Genomic DNA, 21,207 nt, shown 5'->3' on the forward strand with positions numbered 1-21,207 from the left:
CATATGTTGCTTGCATTGTATCCTACGCTGCGTCATCGTCATCGCGTTACAGCTATTTGCATTCCCAACGGATGTCCTCACTGTTCTGGCTTACGGTCCTTTAATAGAAATGACGTCAGTTTGCCGTTTCTCACTCTCCGGCGAGTCGCGATGAAACTGAATGAGTCGCAACGCGCGGTAACTTCATTAATAACGTACTCTCGATGAGATCAGCTGTTCGAATGCTATTATGTGTAGTGTGTTATGTGACTTATTATTCAAATTAGAAAATTCAGGAAACTGAACTTACCATGTTAGCATTAGCAAGTTATATAGTTAGCATAGACTCATGTATTTTTTATTTTATTTTAGGAATCTTAACCATCAGTCCGGAAGAAAGGCGGCGTAGACTCGAAGCCCAAGAACGCGACAATAAATGGCACCAGTTCGTTGACGGAGAGCTGATTCTAAAGCAAGGACTCATCGATAAGAGGAAGGGGCTGTTCGCGCGCCGACGCATGCTCCTGCTGACCACCGGGCCGCGGCTCTTCTACGTGGACCCGGTCAACATGGTGCTCAAAGGAGAGATCCCTTGGTCACCGAAGTTGCGCGTAGAAGCAAAGAACTTTAGAATATTTTTAGTTCACACGGTGAGTTCACTTTTTCACTTTCATCTCATTACTCTGAAACGACATTTAGATGTATTTATTATTTCGTTCTAAAGAGTCACCATTTCATTAAACATATATGTATACTGCCTAACTAATTAAATGACCCCAATAAACTCATTTTGAATCAAGACTTGTATGCATGATTTTTCATTTATATTTTTTTCTTCACAGCCAAACCGCACATACTACCTAGAGGACCCAGAATCATACGCCCTAGAGTGGGCGCGAGTGATCAACGAAGTTCGCATCGGCACGTACGGGCGCGACACGACTTAAGCGCGCTGCCGGCGCCGCCGCGAGTCGCGCCCGCACCCGCACCCCGTGCTCCGAGCCCGCACCCCCGCCCCCTCCACGGCGGGTGCACATAGGATACATTCTAGCCATCGTTACGATTACGAGCACGAACTAGCGAGGAAGCTTCAGTGACATTGAAAGGTCTCGAAGGGAGTCGGCCACCGCCGGCCTCAGCGCCGCCGCGCGCCACATATGTTGAGAGCGCGCCGACGAGTGCCGCGACGACCGAACGCCCGCAGTCGATCACGATCGCTGTCGTTCCCGAACGACTGATTCCTAATAGTATGTTCCGACTAAATTAAATTATTACTCTCGATTAAGTTCTTATTTAAAATGTGGATTCACGATTATTTTAATGTGATTATATGTAAATATTTGTCTTAAATTATTATCGCAATCGCATAGTTATAGTGTAATGTAGTGAATAATCGTGGGCCGTTAGATTTCGAAGTATACGGGCCCGTTGTAAGAATGGATTTGTAATTCACCACCCGCGTGTTCACGAAGCCCATTCCGGTTGGTAACTAGGCAATTTTAGCTAAATTAATATTATTTATTTTAATTTAATTTATTTGCCAACGGAATGCGACTGCTGTACAGTTATATAAAAATTAGGAAATTATGGTTGGTACATTTCTGCGACAGTAACGGCCGGTCGTAGGTTATTCATATTATGAATCTACCAGTCGGTATACGGCAAATATGAGTCGTTACGTCGGCTCTAGAAGTGGACCAACCGAGCGTAAGAAGGATAGCTTCTTAGTAGCGGGGCCGGAACAGGGCGTAGGTATACTGTGTAGCCCAGCACGCGCCACGCGCCAGGCACTAGGTGCTCGGCGACGGCGGCGGCGCATACGCTGCGCCCGCGACCTTAGTAGCGGGGCCGGAACAGGGCGTAGGTATACTGTGTAGCCCAGCACGCGCCACGCACCAGGTGCTCGGCGACGGCGGCGGCGCATACGCTGCGCCCGCGACCTTAGTAGCGGGGCCGGAACAGGGCGTAGATATACTGTGTAGCCCAGCACGCGCCACGCGCCAGGCACCAGGTGTTCGGCGACGGCGGCGGCGCATACGCTGCGCCCGCGACCTTAGTAGCGGGGCCGGAACAGGGCGTAGGTATACTGTGTAGCCCAGCACGCGCCAGGCACCAGGTGTTCGGCGACGGCGGCGGCGCATACGCTGCGCCCGCGACCTTAGTAGCGGGGCCGGAACAGGGCGTAGGTATACTGTGTAACCCAGCACGCGCCACGCGCCAGGCACCAAGTGCTCGGCGACGGCGAATGCGCTGCGCCCGCGACCTCCCCGCTTCTTCACTTGTGCATCATTTGCACTGTAATCCTAATGATAAAACTTAGGGAAAGTATACGGATAAAATCGCCTAAGGTCAACTATTGTTTGTAACGAGTTATTCGATTAAAATATATCGTATAATTTGTAATTGAAATTACTTAATGAAGCTAAATTGGTTTTAAATGTTTGAATTGTGTATTTCGAGTACTATTTTATTGACATGTGAGATATATCAAACGCCACGATAATAATAAAGCTATGACCCATAATATTGGCAATTTGTTGTAATGGCTTGTTTACTGTACCTATATGCCGACTTGCCTGAACTATTGTATAATTAGGCTTTATTGTAAAGGTCCATAGTTCAATTATTGTAACTATTGGTTTAGTAAAAGAATAGGGTAATTAAAGTAGTTCAAGCACTAGCCTTATTTCTTTTGGTAATACATTGTACTTTAGACAATGAAACACAATAGTTGTCAGCGTTATTGGACTTCTCCATGACATTGTTAATTATTAATTCTGCATTTAAACCTGTTAACTATTGTAATTATATTTTACAATATTTGTATTGATTAAATTATTTAAAAAGTATCAGAATAATAAAATGAAAATAAATTGCAAGTTGATTTTTAGTCTTAGTTTCATTAGATAACCTACCGTAGCCTAACCTAACCACGTGCAACACATACAACAAATAAACATTAACTAACATTCACTAAGAACTAAACCAACGTAATTATCAATACCCTTCAAATTGGAACCATGAGTATGTAAGTATTATCATGGAGTAACTTATACTAGAGCGGTACTGTCATAGTAAATTTTGTAACCCCAGTAAATTCACTGCCATCTGTCGACACACTTTTAAACTAAAAATAAATATTTATAAAAATACGATAAAATGTATTTAAATATGGATAAATGATTTTTTTATTTGCATTAATTTTTTTTATATGATTTTGACACATGTTCTTTCACTGGTATGCGTTAAAATTATAAATAACAAACGAAACAGTCAACGCCCTCTATACCAGTGTAGGCCAAAACTAGTGGCGCCCTCTGAACGAGAATCAAATTTTCGAGGCACGTTATTTCCTTAGACTGTATCCATCTATTACGGAGTTATATCTATCTTTGGTATTATTTTAACATAATATGTGAAAACCTGCTAAAACTATACTGATTATTTCTGAATATAACAGTTTCCGTAGATACCTATATTGACCAAAAACACAGCCTAAAGCCATTTGTCTGATGCCTGATGCATCAGAGAAATGTGAACGCAACCATATTAAATGAAACCGATACCCGTAACAACACAACACGACAGACAAATGTGAATGCGGTTTAAACCGTTGGAGGCAGGAGTTTGAAATTCATCTTTAAACGTAGGGGTCGAATTACAAAAAAAAACACGAGAAAGGGAAAAATAGTGGGTTGCAAGTTTTTAACTATGTACATATTCCGGAGGAAGCACTCGTTTTACCATGTGTAGCATGGTATAATAATATACTCCGCCTGGTACTCTCTTCCGAGACTCGCGATCCACGTGACTGACACAAGCCTACGTCATCGTGAACCTTTTAACAGCACGATTATGGATGGTATAGAAAGGATGCCAATCTCTTATGGCAGAATTGTTGCAAAAGTGACCGCTTTCAGCTTTAAATAATAGTTCCTAATCTCTCCGGTGGCGCGAGTTAGGCTCTGGGACATGAGTATAACATGAACCAACAAATAACCCGACCAAATTACGTAGGTTGTTTTTGGTAGTATTTCGGTGTATGGTGGCGCCGCCTAATTACTGTTTTTTGACGGACACTTTTCATACATAGAGATTTGGCTTCTTTATATAGTCTCCATGTCGACTATAATAAGGAAAAACAAAGGGCCTGACACTTTGATAGAGAAAGATAGTCTTATTGCGATTCCTATAAGAGGAAAGAGAAAACAGTGCTATGTTTTGTCCGTATCACCCTATCACCGACCGGGTGGCATCATAGGTAGGAGGCGAGGCGATGGCGAAATACCGAAATTTATAAGTGACAGAGAAAAAATCCTATGCTGCCCAAATTTTATATGAATATTCTTTCTCTTACTCCTGGTCGCGCTCGGTTTCATGTCTATAACTACTATACTATGTCTATGATGTATATACAAGTCATAGACAGCTCCAGCTCTGGACACTGGAGGCTTTGGTCATTTTTTCCTTCGTATATGATATTTATTTCAGTTTATAGTTTAAATAGTAGTGTTTCTACTTGAAAAACCACAAATTAAAATATTTTCATAGAAAATAATTTAATTTGTTCTTAGAGTATAGTTTTTTTATTCTTATTTACTGCCAATTTGGTTTAAACATATTACGAGTACCCGACCTGAAACATTTTAAGAGGTTTTTATTTTGAGTAAATACTCCTTTTAAAAATAACGCTCTTTATAAAGTTTAAATTTGAAATTCGAGCACGTAGCGTCGTTTGTCTTTTGTTTAGTAGCCATCAATAGTGGACGCTGTGAACCATGAATCTAGTATAACTGGATCGGGCGTGAGGGGTGGGGGAAAATGACCGAACGGGATAGTCTTATGTATCTTTCAGTAGGAGTAGCAGAGAAAGCGCTGTTATTCTTGGTCCTTGTCACAGTCTCACATTTTTTTTATTCCCCACCGTAAATTTAGTATGGTTTATGGTGGGCTACAAATCTATTCGACCAATCATATTGTCGCATTGCGTATGTTCTGTCCCTCAAGGGCGCACGCGTGTAGCTCATTTTTGTAATGCTAGGTCTATGACTCAAATAAGTTAGACCAAGAAGTCTGCTGCGATTTTGATAGCACACGCCTCAGAATAATGACTAAAGCATAGAAGTCGGGCAAAAATGCTTCGCAAATATGTATACCCGTACTTTACTTCCTTACGAATTAGATAATGTGTCGAAAAGAGATGCATATATGCTTGTTATTTCTCATTTACGTACGGTGTCATAAGTTTGATAATTTGCTAGGGATGTAACTGTGTCAACTTTTTATATCGATAAATTATGGATAAGTTTATGTGACGTGTAAAAGAATAATCAGGAAATTGGCAAATTGATAATAGTCTGGCTAATGAAAGTTGAACCTGAAAAAACGCGGCAATTTCAAGAAATCTGTAGCAGGCGGCTCGTTGAAATGAAATGAAATGCGTTGAATACAAGGATTGCATAACTTTTATACTTTTTATAATTTTCATATTCTAAAAATCATTAAAAAGTATAAAAATTATGCAATCCTTGGAATCAAAGAGCCGCCTGATATGAGGATTAATGCATGTACCTAATATAGCTTTTATCTCATTTGCAGTCTACCACTCAGAACCGTCTAACTATACCTTTCGTTTTTTTATCATTAGAAAGAAGGCGAGCGATCTTAACGTGTCGTTTTATCGAAAAACACTTTGAAAATAAGTCACAACAAATATAATATACGATCATTTACATACTTTTGCTTTCATAAGTAAAATATTGCTATATTTATAAAAAAACTTGTCAATAAAGACACGTGGAAATGGTTTACCGTTTTTTCTAATGCTAAAAGACTAAGTATAGTTTCTAGTCATGTACAGTCAGCTGCAGAGAAAAGGCACCCCCCCCCCTGCATACAAAGTTCTGTAAATTAGTATGGACGTGGGGTACCTTTTCTCTGCAGCTGACTGTACCAAATAGGAAATGAAAAAAAAAAACGTTCGTGTAATATATTTTTTATTTAATAATAGGGAATATTACGCGAAACTCGGCGTAGGTGGCGCCACTATCACAATCTGAGGTCTATCGCGAAACAAGAAAATCGAACTTTCGTTATCTAACATCTCTGTCACTCTTGCGTATTTGAGCGATAAAGAGGCAGCTAGATAACGAAATTTCGGATTCGAGTTTTCCGGTAGGTCCCCTGAAAACTTATCAAAAACCTGTTAAAGGTACAGTATGAATAAGTTACTCTACGGTGCACTAAAAAAGCTAGTGCTGCACTCTGGTGGCAGAACATTGCAGTAATATCCCCTATTCCTCGTCCTTTGGAAATCTGAAATAAAAAGTTGAGTTTTGTGAGATAGGTAAACCAACAATATTAATAAAAGGAAAATTCATCAATTTTATTTTATTTTATTTTATTTTATTTGAAAATATGTTACATGACTTTACAGAAATCCAATGCGCCATGAAACTTAAAATTAACATTAAACAAACAGGTTATTAAAAATAACAATCAGGTATATACAAACAAATATTTACAAATAACACAATTACAAATAACTATTACTTATTAAACTTTCACGGATGTAGGCCTCGCATCCATCACCTCACAGAATCTCAGGCATTCATTTCTCACAGACGCCCATCGCCACGCAAACAGGTCGCACTCGGGTGCTGATGCCAAGAGAGCATTCAACTGTCTGCAAACAACTGGGCACGGAGCAGCGGAGAGTTCAGGCGCGACACGGTGCGTCTCTCTGGCAAAGCCAACAGATCGCGTCGCTGCGGTCTGAGGGCTATCCTAGGGATGTCCGGTACATGTAGTCGCACGAGTCGACTTACCAGTTCTGGGCAGTCAGAATCACCGCGCAGGGTCCGACACGCAAACGTCAATAAGCTAAGGTTACGTCTCACCTCCAAAGAGTTGTAACCTAAGGCCCCAAGGAGATACTTCGTCGGATAGAGAAACGGGTAATAGCCAAACATTTTCTTGTATAAAAACCTTAAAAAGGCTTTTTGTACCTTTTCAAGAAGCAAACTGTAGGTAGATTCGTAGGGATGCCAAACGATCGATGATGTCTCAAGCTTGCTTCTTACTAGCGCATTATAGACAAGCCTGATCGCAACAGGATCGTTAAATTGACGAAGGTTGCGTACAACGAAGCCCAGTCTTCGAAAGCAGTCGCTAGCAAGCGTCGAGATATGCTCGTGGAAAGTAAGCCGCGTATCGAAGACCACACCCAGATCTTTAATAGAGCATCAAAGCATCAATGATCATTAATGTCTTTTTTATTAGGGTTCCGTACCCAAAGGGTAAAAACGGTACCCTATTACTAAGACTCCTCTGTCCGTCTGTCCGTCTGTCACCAGGCTGTATTTCATGAACCGTGATAGCTAGACAGTTGAAATTTTCACAGATGATGTATTTCTGTTGCCGCTATAACAACAAATACTAAAAATTACGGAACCCTTGGTGCGCGCGTCCGACCCGCACTTGACCGGTTTTTAGTATTATACTATAGTCTGGCAAACACAATCTGTCAGTAAGTAAGAACAAAGAAAACTATAGGTACTTACAGTCGAAGGTAAAAATATCGATCCAGACAAATGGCTCAAAAATATGTGAACACGATTTTATTGTCTGAGCGTACACATATTTTTGAGACTTTGGGAATGTATATATATTTATGCCCTTGACTGTACTCATCAATTAAAATGAGACAGTCCTGGGCCAAACTATAAGAAAGATGTAAATGTCGATAGGTTATTGATCTGAGGTCGATACATCACTATGCCAAAAATATAACCTTTCATACTAGTTTAGCAGAAGTTCGAAAATATATGCAAAAATCTATATAGACTTGAATGCAAGTAATAATTACATAAACAACATATCGATTTCTATGTTTAGGGTCAGGTCCTATAAATTAATTTCTTCAAAATTGAACAAAACTCACCGATTAAAGGTTATCTTTTGTTACTGTATGCGATTTACAGCCCTCGATCACACAAGACATTATCACAAAGGGAACTTCAAACCATTACAAATAAAAACTCAGCACGTTTTCCAACAATCTTTCAGGAATAGCAACAATATAATTAAAATAAACCAAGATGACCGCTGAAATTCCCGAAATATTTCAACTAAAATAATACGACTATGTCAAGTTGTTACAGTTGACACCTACCTGTAAAATAACGAACATATATATTATTTGGCTGGATTATATTATAGAACCACATAGGACCATTTGACATTTCCCTCAGTTCATCTTATGACAATACTGAAAAAAACGAAAGAACTTGCGGATTGTTGTCTCACTCACTCATAGACAAAAAGTAATAACGTGTTGTGAATACGATATCTTTTACCAAGCTTTTATTTTTGCCCGGCTTCTTTGCTTTAGTCATTATTCTGAGAGAGAAACGGATGAGTATAGATTTATTTATTTATTTACTGACAATTTGGTTTGACCAACTATAAGTGTACACGTGCTCGTTCGTTCGTTTGTTGCAGCTTTCCTGTCCTGTCTGCTCTGCTTGACACTGACACAGTGACACAACACAACCTGTCAGAATCATAGAATTTGTATGATTCTGACAGGTGACATACTTGAGTGAGGTTAAATATATATATTACTGTGAAATAACAGTTAAAAAAGATACAGGATAGGACAAATAAAAAATGACTTCAACTGTAATAAAATATGTTGGGAGGACAACTAATTTTCAAGGCAAAACTTTATGGGAAATTGTTGGCAACCTGAAAGGATTCGGAGTCGGTAGATACATTGTGAGATCGGTTTTTGAGCGCTATCCTGAGCCCAGTTTCATGAAAATAGTTAAAGTTGAAACTTGTCCTGATGAGGTTTGTCTACCATCTAAGGTCCACTTGGAGCAGTAGCTGCTGGATCTTTTCTCTTACTACAAATATATGACTCAAATTACTTACACCATTTTAACATTATAGGAACGCCGTAGAGTAAAGGTCTGGGTGGAAAAAACGTTCAGAGGGAAGAAGTTAGACAAGCTTACAGAAATATACAGAACGTCTTACAAACCTGATTACAAACTCATTCCGAAGAATGAAGAAGCTAAGCTGCTGGCTGCTTTGGAAGAAGTGAATCAGCGGCCAGAAGTGATTCTCCCCAATACTATTGAAATGCCGCCCTTGATGAAGAAGTTTATTGTGAAGGACCATGAGAAAAAGGACCTTGAGGTAGTTAAATAATACAGTCAAAACCAACTAACTTATAACTAACTTCGCTTATAGCAATGGAAAAGGCAAAACAACAAAATTTTGAAGTTCTGTCTTGGTACAATATGAGTATTTAATTTTGGTTATAGCAACCACCGGTTATAACAACCATAATTCATTGATCACTTCAATGTCGTTATAAACAGTTTTGACCGTTATTCCTTGATGTCCTCATATTGTAGCATTACAGCACTACAGTTCAATGTTCCTGGCTATAAACAAGATACTGATTTAAAAGATACTACATACATGTAGTGCCGAACGGTATCCTGCCTTTTCGCCAAACTTCTCTTAGCCGAATATCACTTGCCTTGCCAACCAACATTTTGCACATGATTCACTTTGACAACTAACTATTGCCAAATTTTTGTATGACAATGTTTCATTTGGCAGAATTATTTTAAAGCAGATTATTATAATGATTCACAACTTTTGGGATACTTATCATTTGTCAAATGTTTCACTAGGTATCAGTTAGTAACTGTGAGGTTGGGAAGTAAAACAAAATCTTTTGATAAGTTGGCACATGACCATTCCGCGAAATGAAATTTTGCGAAAAGTTGGTTGGGAACTGATAATCGGCAATACAATTTTCGGCGATAAATTAGTAAACCGTGCCGAACCTCTCATGCTTGAGAGGTGGCCTGTGTCCAGCAGTGGGCGATGTATCATCATCTTCCTCGCGTTGTCCTGGCTTTTTTTTGCCATGGCTCATGGGAGCCTGGGGTCTGTTTGACAAATAATTCCGAGAATTGGCGTAGGCACTAGTTTTTACGAAAGCGACTGCCATCTGACCTTCAAACCCAGAGGGTAAACTAGGCCCTATTCGGATTAGTCCGGTTTCCTCGCGATGTTTTCCTTCAGCGAAAAGCGACTGGTTAAATATCAAATAATATTTCGTACATAAGTTCCGAAAAACTCATTGGTACAAGCCGGGGTTTGAACCTGCAACCTCCGGATTGAAAGTTGCACATTTTTACCGCTAGGACACCAGCGCTCTTTAGCAGTGGGATGTGTATAGGCTGAATTATTATTTATTATTACATGTAGTGTGACAGTAAGTCTGCCCTATACTAAGAAACTATACTAACAGCTCGCCACAAGCTGCCCTGCGGGCTTATTATTATTATTTGTATCTCCGTTACAAACTCTCGGGTTTTCAGGCCCGGTCATTTATAAGGCGTGCGTGGGGATATAGATCCAACACGTAGAGGCCGTTTGGAGAGTTTTGATGTCATGTAGAACGCCTGCTGGAACCCATTCACGGGTACATAAATAGATACCCGTAAACCGGTTTCAGCAGGCATTGGGAGCTATTATAGAAAAGTGGTAAGAGTCCTGGTCTATGGCTTAAATTTAGGTGGAATATAATACTGGGCTATTGCTAAGAGTTCCGGACACCTGCCATAACATTGTGCTATACAGTGCTATCGAGGCAGGCGGTGACTCGCCACTCGCAAGATGGGCACCTGATGCGCCATCGTAAAGACGGCCAGGCGCAACACCGGCGTGAGCGGCTCAGGGGTGTCGAGAGGTGTGCTGCGCTTTCTCCGAAGTTACTCGCGGCGTTATGCCCTTTAACACTTCCACCCCTGGAGCATATAGCTCTTACGACTCCCCTCTGGACGGCCAATGAAGGCAAGCCAGAGCTGAGAGTCCTGCGGGTCCCCTTGGGGTCCACTCCGACCGACGAAGACACGCCAGAGACGGAGACCCTGACCGACTCTCTGGAGCACTCGGGTCCGTGGGGTCGTCACTCCCCAACAGCTCGCCACAAGCTGCCCTGCGGGCTTATTATTATTATTATTATTTGTATCTCCTTGGATATCACGGGCCTATGCATCCCGGTCTTTTGAAAGGCTTGCGTGGGGATATAGATCCAACACGTAGAGGCCCCTTGGAGAGCTTTAATGTCATGTAGAACGCATGCTGGAACCCGTTCACAGGCGCAACAATAGACACCCATGAACCGGTCGCAGCAGGCATTGGGATTATTGTAAAAAAAGTGAACAGTATACCGGTCTATGGATTGAAGTTTGGGTGGACAATGAGACTGGGCTATTGTAAAGAAGTCCGGACACCTGCCATAACAATGTTAAAACACGTTATCGAGGCAGGTGGTGACTTGCCGCTGACTAGATGGGCCCCTGAAACTGCCGTCGTGAAGACGACCAGGAGCAACACCGGTGTGAGCGGCTCAGGGGTGTCGAGAGGTGTGCGCCGCTTTTTACCCAGTGACTGTTAACAGCCACTGTGCCAACTCGCGTCTTATGCATCTTTCACTTCCACCCCTGGAACATATAGCTCTTACGATTCCCCTCTGGACGGCCAATGAAGGCAAGCCAGAGCTGAGAGTCCTGCGGGTCCCCTTGGGGTCCACTCCGACCGACGAAGGCACGCCGGAGACGGAGACCCCGACCGACTCTCTGGAGCACTCGGGTCTGTAGGGTCGTCACTCCCCAACAGCTCGCCACAAGCTGCCCTGCGGGCTTATTAATATTATTATTATGTTTTTTCTGAATGATGTCATTTAGTTATCGTGCGTCTCGCTCGCGCCAATACGTGTACGGAGAAGTACATGCGAAATGCACGATAACGTCGATAACTGACTCTACTAACCACTCAGATGTCATTCTGATGTTAATGCACGTTCGAATTTGCCTGATAGACACTATTTTACAATACTTATCAGAATGACTAAATAAAAACTTAAAATTACCATTAACCTAAACAAACAGAAATACAATTCGGAAAACCTTAATATCTACTTTTCTAAATAAAATAGTAACATATGAATGTATTACAATTTCAGGTTATGAAAGAGTTCACAATGCCACTCGGCTACAACCATACTCCGAACAGAATCACCAGGATTGCCCAACCAGGCGAGAAGCCCACAGTGCAGTTCTCCATGGGTATCGGCCAGCCTGCCAGTCCCTCACTCTACAAGGGGGTACTTCTAAACACTCACTAGTAGGACTTTGAGTACCTACAAATGCAGATATTTAAATTTATAGATTTTAATAAAATGCTTAGCTATAGTTTAATTTTTTTTATTAATAATTCTATATTTATTTCTTAGGAATAGACTTTGTTGAGGCAAATTTACGTGCAAGCAATGGGTTCACATCCATTTCTGGATATTGCGTAAGCTCCAGTTTCAGTTTCTGTAAAAACATTTAGAACTAGTTTTAATAGCGGTACATTACATACTTAATCTGGCTAGAGTCGTGGAATGTATGGCTCAATACATTACACGACTTCTCTTTCCGAACACTAACACTCAAACAAGAGTTGAGCTGAGCCTATAGTTAAATAGTTAAGATAAGTTTGCAGCGATTTTGATAGCCCAGCACCTCTAGCATAACTTGCATAGACTGCGCAAGAGTTACGTTTATAAAATTATGACGTATAAATAACATTTGCACAGTCTGTGCTGTCAAAGTTCCAAGTTTTAAGTAAGAGTCAGTGGGCCTTCCGCGAGGACCCAATGATATATTTTCTGTGAACAGATATTTATATTTATGAACAAAAACAGAAACTTCATAAAGTAAGAATATTATTTTGTATAAAATATGGATGGCATGAAAATCGTTGCAGAGCTATCTTGGTCTTCAATTACGCGACAACACTATTGGACAAAGCATACATACATACAAACATACGGGTCAAACTGAGAACCTCCTTTTTTTTAAGGCGGTTAAAAATGTATGCGAACAATATTGTAACCTAAGGCCTAACCATACAAAGAAAAAACCAAAATTTGCCATTCAAATTTGAACCTATAGTGTAGGAAATAGAGTTGATTTTGCGTTGTTGGAAAATTGAACGGATCAAAACAAAAGCGACTGTTCCAATTGAATAGAATTTACATCGAACTGAAGAGGTACATAGGTAGGACCTTGGGCCTTAGGAGGTTAGAAGCACTTGTATTACCCACTTGTAAGTGTAGGCTGTGTAGGTAGGTACGCAGAATGATTGCTCTTTAAATATCAGTATCAGTAATGTTAGTATAGTTTACCCTGATTGGGTGACAATAATCCATTTGGTCATAGCCTTGGCAAGGAATGAATTGTCTTGTCGTGGTCACAAGACACAATCATGTTCCTCTTTATTTAGCCAACAGGGCAAGGGCACTTTTTTATTACCAAATTAACACGAATTCACACACACAGCACACACTCTTCCACAGCGCGAAACACACACACCCGGCAGCGTATTTACAAAAGCTAAACTATTTCAGTCACGCCTCAGATTATAATCGGGGAGCTTTTGTTTATGTATATTAGTTTACAATATCTATACCGTTTCGGTAAAAAGTAGTCACTCAAATGGATTAGCTTTTTGCTTACATATTTTCGAATATTATTCACGACAAAACCTAGTCGAGTTTAGTAACGTCAGTATCGTTTGAATGATATCTAAATTTTAATAATACTTATTTACTCAAATATTCAAACATTTTGCTCTCACAAAACCTAATAAGAAGTACGAGTACCCTTTAGTACCGTTTGGTAACTAAAAATTGTTAACCGGCTTCGAAACGGGAAAAATAAATCCCGGGATGTAACTGGTTACAAAATAGGGCTTTTGAATTACCGATTCCTAGCCACGGTTGGCAAATGTTTTGTAACTGTTTACAAAATGGAAATCTAAAATTACACTAAATCAGTAGGTAGGTTAGGTTCGTTAGGTAGCTTTAAATGCCCGAAGGGCAAACCACCCAGAAATAGGAGCCCCGCAAAGCGGGGCCCCGTCTAGTTAGCTGGAGTTCGTCGGACTGTTTCGTTAAAAAAAATGAGTTCACAACGTAACTAGACGGAGCCCCGCTTCGCGGGGCTCCTATTTCTGGGCGGTTTGCCCTTCGGGCATTTGAAGCTACCTAACGAACCTTACCTACCTACCTATTGATTTAATGTAATTTTGGATTCCCATTTTGTAGCCAGTTACAAAACTTATCTACCAAACGGTTCCACTCTGGCTCAATTCGTAACTGGCTACATACAAGGAATTTTAGATTCTTGTTTTGTAGCTAGTTACCAAATTTAGTTACCAAACGGTAACACGCTGGCCCAATACGTAACCGGCTTCAAAGTAACGGGAAATCTTGATTCCCATTCTGTACCTGGTTACGAAATTTTGGTTACTCGTACCTATCAACTGAAGTAATTCTAAAAGAAAAAAAAATCTTACGCATAATTAAATAATTTGCATAAACGGTAATTTATTTAATACAATCGGAGTCGTTACTAAAATATTATTCAAATTTTAGATCGCAACAGACTAGCATTTGTAGTAACAATATCCGTATGAATTTAGTTAATAAAGTCTATACGATTTCAGTAAAATTCTATACTATAATAGATTAGGGTTTTGTTAAGTTTTGTCCAAACAAAAGCTAATCTAGTTCAGTTCGCATCGGAACCATATCAGTATAGCCTTTGTAAATACGCCACCCGGCATGCGTATCAGCATCCTAAAAATTTCGTAAACCGTCCCTTGTCTCGCATTGCGATACGCAATGCTCAACTGTGAAATATTACAAGCAGTGGCGTAGCGTGATCCAATCTAGCCGTGGGCGAAAACCACATCTGAGTTTTCCAATGTGTTTTCCCAAGGTAATAAAAAGGTTGGCTTTGCGAGGCCCCCCTAAGTGCGAGCCTAAGAATAGGGCCTTCGCCCACGCCTAGCTACGCCACTGATTACAAGTTCGCTGTCAGAGGGCTTTATATGAACAAGTATACCCTCCAGAACTCTCTCATCTCTTGCACGTTTTCCTCGCGCTGCACGAAGTACTGGCGGACTGTCTTTTGGATCATTGTGGCGGCGTAGTCCTCTGGCCAAAGCCAAGACTTCGGGAAGTATGGTCGGGGCCTGAAAATGCATAATTGCAGATATTTCAGCTCTCATACAAGCCATATTCATAATTATAAGTTCATAAGGAGATTTTGCAAAATTGACTGCAGAATGCAGATACCACATTGAGACTTCTGATTTGTATTCACAAATATTATTACCTATATTTATTTGAGAGATAGGCATTGCTGGTCAATATTATGTTGCAGTTCTGGACTTTGTAAAATTTGCAAACCTGCAAACGAAACTGCTATTCTAATTTAATTAGTAATATGTCCTAAGTATTTCAAATGGTATTGAATATATACCTACGTAGACAAGACATCGTCGGATGGCGATATGATTTTGATGTTTTTGACAGACTGGTTGGAAAATTCTCAAGACGATCGGTATACGTGTGGAAGAATATTAAGAGGAAGGCCTTTGCCCAGCACAGTCTACACTTGTAAATAATATTAATAACCTATTCAGGGGGTTTATGCCACGTTTCTCAGTAAATACTAGTACCCAACTGTCTTACCATTCTTTCAATAGCTTTCTAACCCAGCCCATATTGAACAAATGTTGAGGGCTATTAGCACGCTGAGGATAACGGGGGTTGTTGTTCCACAGGTACTGGAAAACATACAAAGTTTTAAATGCCGCTGTAAGCGTTTTTACAAATCGTCGTTAATAAGTTCACAAGTTCTACAGGTCCCGAGAAAATTATAGGTTATTCCTACTGAGGCACAGAAAACCGCCTTAAAAAGGGGGTGGTCTGTGTACTCAGGTCACCTACCTACCTACTTAATTCCACTAGCTAGGACATCATAGGTATAAAGTTTCCGAATCTGTTGGAATACTGTTCTCATCTATGGGCAGGGGCACCCCAATACCAGCTTCTCCCTCTGGACCGCATCCAACGAAGAGCGACTCGAATTGTCGACTGCCAGCGTATTTCGGAACGGCTTGACTCCTTGGCGATGCGTAGAGATGTGGCCTCGCTCTGCATTTTCTATCGCGTGTATAACGAGGAGTGCCCCGAGGAATTGTTCTGCCGCTTCTTTTCGCCATCGCCCTACGCGACAACATTACCATCCTCACCACTTAGATGGTTGGCAGACCTCAACTGTGCGTTTCTCCAGAAACTTCCTGCCCCGCACAGCTAAACTGTGGAATGAACTGTCGCCTGCGGTATTTCCGGACCGATATGACCTTCAAACCTTCAAGAAAAGAGCGTACTCCCATCTTAAAGGCCGGCAACGCACTTACAACCCCTCTGGTGTTGCGGGTGTCCATGGGCGGCGGTAATCGCTTACCATCAGGTGATCCGTCTGCTCGTTTGCCTCCTATTTCATAAAAAAAACTACTAACTATTTTGTGGAATAACCTAAATTATTTATTACGAAAGCTGGGAAAATCTACACTATAACCTACATAGCAAGCAGTTGGTCGAAAGCACGTCGAAAGCGACTGACAATACAGTCAATATACGCATCTTTGATCAAATTTATATTATTCTGACCTGAACTATCCAATCTATGCCATTGAAGAAGCATTTCTCTCTCTGTAAAGCTTGCCAAATCTTGGCTTTTACAAGAGTTTGTTCTATTGCTGGTATGAGGCAAACGAATACTTCATTCTTAATGTAATCAGTTTCTGTTTCTGGAAGTAAATTGTAGTACTTGCTGACAACTAGTAAAGACTGTACACGATGAAACCCGGCCATGCATGATCTGGTATACTATACCTATCCTTTTACCGAATGCACATATTCAAGCAGTTATTTTATTTTAATAAGCTGTAATTATAGTAATTTATAATAAGAACACAATCATAATACAAGGTATGGGCTTCTGTGAGTTTTCGTCGAATATATTCCATCATACCTTAAATTTTTTGTCCAGCGTTTTTTGATAATCTTCACTCGCTTCGTACTACAATGCCACAATTGTATTAATATTTGCATAAGCTGTTTTATGCTCATTAGAATGTCATCTTACCAAAAACATACTTTTGAAACTCTTTTCTACTTGAGGTAGCCAGGAAAACTTTCTAAGCACTGAAAGTTGTTTTTATATCGGAGGCATTTTTTTTTGTCAAAAAGTCAAATTCACCAAAGTTGAAACACCTCAAAACTATAATTTCAATCTGAAAACAAATCAGAAAAATGCTAGTTATTGTGAAACTAGCTTTTGCCCGCGTAGAATTTCTATTTTGGGTAGCTTTTTATCCATTGCTTTTTATGGATTCCCTATACCAACTTCCTGATATCCTTATTTGAGAGACAATTCTAACTTCTAACGCCTCGCCTTGATAAACTGTAAAGGCAAAGATTTAATTTGAGCATAATACAGGGTGAGCCAGTGATAAACGCATTTAATAATCAGTTTTTATGTTTTTAAATAAAAAATATAATTAGAATTTGGGATAAAGAAATAAATTTAACGTTTTAAAAATTAAATCATCATCAAGATGTCGTCCGTAGCGGTTGCGGCACTCTTCCAGTGTTGCTTGTAAATTTTGAAAGACTTTCGTTAGAAGTTGCGGAGATATTGATTGGATTTCTTGACGAATATTCTCCTTTAATTCTGCTGTGGTTGTCGGATTATTGGAGTACACTTTACTCTTCAAGTAACCCCACAAAAATAAGTCTGCCGAAGTTAAGTCAGGGCTCCTGGGAGGCCAAGCAATGTCACCTCGCCTCGATATCAATTTTTGAGGAAACATTTCACGTAAAACTTCCAGGGTCACGTTACTTGTATGGCATGTGGCCCCGTCTTGCTGAAACCATGTGTTGTTGTTGTAACCATACGATTCGTGAAGTTTCGGAGCCAGGAAATCTCTTAACACGAAAGTCTTGTTAAGTCTTTCAAATCTTACAAGCAAGACTGGAAGAGTGCCGCAACCGCTACGGACGACATCTTGATGATTTAATTTTTAAAACGTAAAATTTATTTCTTTATCCCAAATTCTAATTATAATTTTTATTTAAAAACATAAAAATTGATTATTTATTAATTTTTTTTGAATGCATTTATCACTGGCCCACCCTGTAGTTAAATCATTCAGTCATACAGTCAGGCGATGCATGAATTATCTCACTTTCGGGGTGGAATCTGTATGTCAAATTTCAACTGAATCGGTTCAGCGGTTTAAGCGTGAAGAGGTAACACACAGACAGACAGACAGACTTTCGCATTTATAATATTAGTATGGATGAGAATGTAATAAGGTATAATTTGGTTTATATAATTAAAAATAATAAAATATTTTTAAGTGGAAAATTTGGTAAAGACTGTCAGAAGACCGTGGACAAAAAAAAAGTACTATGGAATATACAACAACCTAACTTTATACTATGTTTCTAATTTTATTAGGTATGTAGTTTGATAACTATAAATTAATAAGGGAAAAGTGCTACTTGAAAATGTACATTTATTTAAAAGATTTACCATATCATGCGTGGCCGGGTTTCATCGTGTACAGTCTTGATAAGTAGGTAGTACCTATTTCAGGTGAAACCTTATACTCAAACTACGTACCGGGTTTGGGTATTTAACCTCGTGAGTTTAAATGTACATTAAAATGTGTGTGTACATTAATGTGTGTGTGTGATGTGTGTATTTTTGTTTTGTACAATAAAGTGATTTACTACTACTACTACTACATATTCATTGCAATCTAATTTGAACCTTTTGATGAAACAAATAGAGTGGCATTTCTTTTGTTTTACTGCGTTGTACAACAAACGAAATTCGTTCCAATTTACTTATAGAATAAGGTTCAAATTAAAAATTTAAAAACTTTATATGGTGGGTCTTACGAGGATAGGATAGGTAAAAAGTAACTCGGTGCTAAACAATGATGTTCGTCATTGAACTACATACTATTACTAACGTATAGACCAGTATTTTGCGCCATGAGTGGTTGCCGTTTTGGCATAAAACCATAGAAGCGGAGCGTGAATCTCGCGACCTAAGCGCGTAAGCGCCATGACTTTTACGGCGCTTACGACGTTTTGGTCGCGTGGTACAGGTCGTGATTGCGACAATTTCATTGTTTGGTAAGTCGTCTCTATAGTAATAATAACTACATTTATGTTCGCTAAAAATATTGTTTCAGCTTCGGTTTGTGGTGACCGACCCCACTATTAGAAAAAAAAAAAACCTCAATCCTACTCACGCTCACGAATGTTTATGTTTATGTTATGACATTCCTACCTATGGGCACCCGCCCAGGATACCCATCCTGCACCAGAGGGCCTCCGTGTCACACTTACGTACGAATTTACAAGTGCGACACAGGACACAGAGGCAACACGTCGAACGTGGTTCGCGGTAGCCCCGCAGGTTCCGAGTAAAGTGGATGTGCTGTGACCTGTGGCGGCTGTGATCCAGGAACGTATATGACGAAACGCTCGAAGGTTTCCTTTTTACCATTTAGGCTACCTGACCCTTTAACTATATCACGCCATAAACGAAACAATCCAACAACTTTATAGGTAGGTACTCTCAGGATTCTAGTTAATAGTATTTCTTTAATTATATCGATAGATATTTAGTAACTGTTAGCCTTTACTAAAAGTAAAAATTACTTTTGAACGGCGACTTCAGGACTGGCTCCTGCTGCCGTTGCATGTACTCCTCAATCTCATCTTTAAACTGCTGGCTCTCATCCAGTATCTCTTTCCAGTTAGCAGTGACCTTCCTAGTGATGAGCACTGGGTAGTCCACCTCGTCGGCGGGTAAGCTATCGGGCAGAGTAAAATTGGCAGTAGATTCTACAGTCTCGGCTATTGATTTGATGTCCTTTGATTTTCCCTTGCGGTCGGTTCCTTTGCCGGTCATTTTCGTTCGATTTCAAACCAAATTAGTATGGAACTCACGGTTACTAAAATTCGCTGATTAAGATCATACACTGCCACTGCCACTTATATTCAAATAACTTGTCTTGTTTGACACAAGTTTGACATTGATAGTATTTTTTTAATTTATTTTATTGTTGGCTGTATTTGTATAGCCTGCTCCAGATTACGGGGCGCGAGACCGCGAATGCGAGTGTGGAGTCGATTTCGCTGATTAGCGAATTAGACTCCACATGCGTTCGCGGTTTCGCGCCGCGATTCGCGCACGAGTGTGGAGGGCCCTTCAGGCATGAATCTAGTATATGACACTCTTTGATAAAGAAAGATAGTCTTATTGCTATTCCTTTAAGAGGAAAGAGAAAATAGTGTCATGCTTTGTCCTTATCACCGACCGGGTGGCATCATAGGTAGGAGGCGATGGCGAAATACCGAAATTTGTAAGAGTGAAAGAGAAAAAATCCTACTCTGCCCAAACTTTATATGAATATTCTTTCTCTTACCACCGGTCGCTCGGTGGCGCGTCTATAATTACTTGTATATACTATGTCTATGATATAACTGGATCAGGCATGAGGGGTGGGGGGAAATGACCGAACGGGATAGCCTTATGTAATATCTTTCAGTAGGTGTAGCAGAGAAAGCGCTATTATTGTTTTTCCTTGTTACAGTCTCACAGTTTTTTTGGTTGCCCACCGTAGGTGGCCTGGTGGGCAACAAATACACTCGATCAATCATATTGTCACATTGCGTATGTTCTGCCCCTCACGGATGCATGTGTATAGCACATCTATAGGATCTTACCATCTATGTCTCAGAATAATGACTAAAGCATAGAAGTAGGGCAAAAATGCTTCGCAAATATGTATACCCGTACTTTACTTCCTTACGAATTAGATAATGTGTCGAAAAGAGATGCATATATGCTTGTTATTTCTCATTTACGTACGGTGTCATAAGTTTGATAATTTGTTAGGGATGTAACTGAGTCGACTTTTTATATCGATAAATTATGCATAAGTTTATGTGCCGTGTAAAAGAATAATCACGAAATTGGCAAATTGATAATAGTCTGGCTAATGAAAGTTGAACCTGAAAAAACGCGGCAATTTCAAGAAATCTGTAGCAGGCGGCTCGTTGAATACAAGGATTGCATAACTTTTATACTTTTTATAATTTTCATATTCTAAAAATCACTAAAAAGTATAAAAATTATGCAATCCTTGAGCCGCAAAATCAAAGAGCCGCCTGATATGAGGATTAATGCATGTACCTAATATAGCTTT

General features: G+C 40.0%; 3 protein-coding genes across 6 annotated transcripts in view; 2 read left to right on the plus strand and 1 right to left on the minus strand.

Annotated features, from left to right (window-relative positions):
* LOC134745128 (3-phosphoinositide-dependent protein kinase 1) overlaps positions 1 to 2,869 on the plus strand; it is a 151,803-nt gene extending 148,934 nt beyond the window's left edge. For 2 of the 4 annotated variants that reach the window (XM_063679095.1, XM_063679094.1), the window contains 2 exons: positions 352 to 629; positions 822 to 2,869. In XM_063679095.1, the coding sequence (XP_063535165.1) occupies positions 352 to 629; positions 822 to 926 (383 nt within the window). In that variant the 3' untranslated portion in view covers positions 927 to 2,869. The remainder of the gene's footprint in view (positions 1 to 351; positions 630 to 821) is intronic. The other 2 variants (XR_010128134.1, XR_010128135.1) reach the window with 2 other exon arrangements.
* Positions 2,870 to 8,562: 5,693 nt separating this feature from the next.
* On the plus strand, positions 8,563 to 12,267 carry LOC134745188 (uncharacterized). Its single transcript, XM_063679180.1, has 3 exons — positions 8,563 to 8,832; positions 8,935 to 9,183; positions 12,035 to 12,267. Exons 1-3 carry the CDS (start codon positions 8,650 to 8,652, stop codon positions 12,194 to 12,196), a joined length of 594 nt encoding a protein of 197 aa, XP_063535250.1. The 5' UTR covers positions 8,563 to 8,649; the 3' UTR covers positions 12,197 to 12,267.
* Positions 12,268 to 12,285: 18 nt separating this feature from the next.
* Positions 12,286 to 19,908, minus strand: LOC134745180 (uncharacterized). The gene is made up of 5 exons (XM_063679168.1): positions 19,655 to 19,908; positions 16,583 to 16,722; positions 15,599 to 15,693; positions 14,967 to 15,096; positions 12,286 to 12,389 (listed from the first exon to the last, which is right to left on the minus strand). The coding sequence occupies exons 1-5, from the start codon at positions 19,905 to 19,907 to the stop codon at positions 12,294 to 12,296; spliced, it is 714 nt and encodes a 237-aa protein (XP_063535238.1). The 5' UTR covers position 19,908; the 3' UTR covers positions 12,286 to 12,293.
* Between the last annotated feature and the right edge of the window lie 1,299 nt (positions 19,909 to 21,207).

The sequence above is a fragment of the Cydia strobilella genome, chromosome 11, assembly GCF_947568885.1.
Source record: "Cydia strobilella chromosome 11, ilCydStro3.1, whole genome shotgun sequence".
NCBI classification, from domain to species: Eukaryota; Metazoa; Arthropoda; class Insecta; order Lepidoptera; family Tortricidae; genus Cydia; species Cydia strobilella.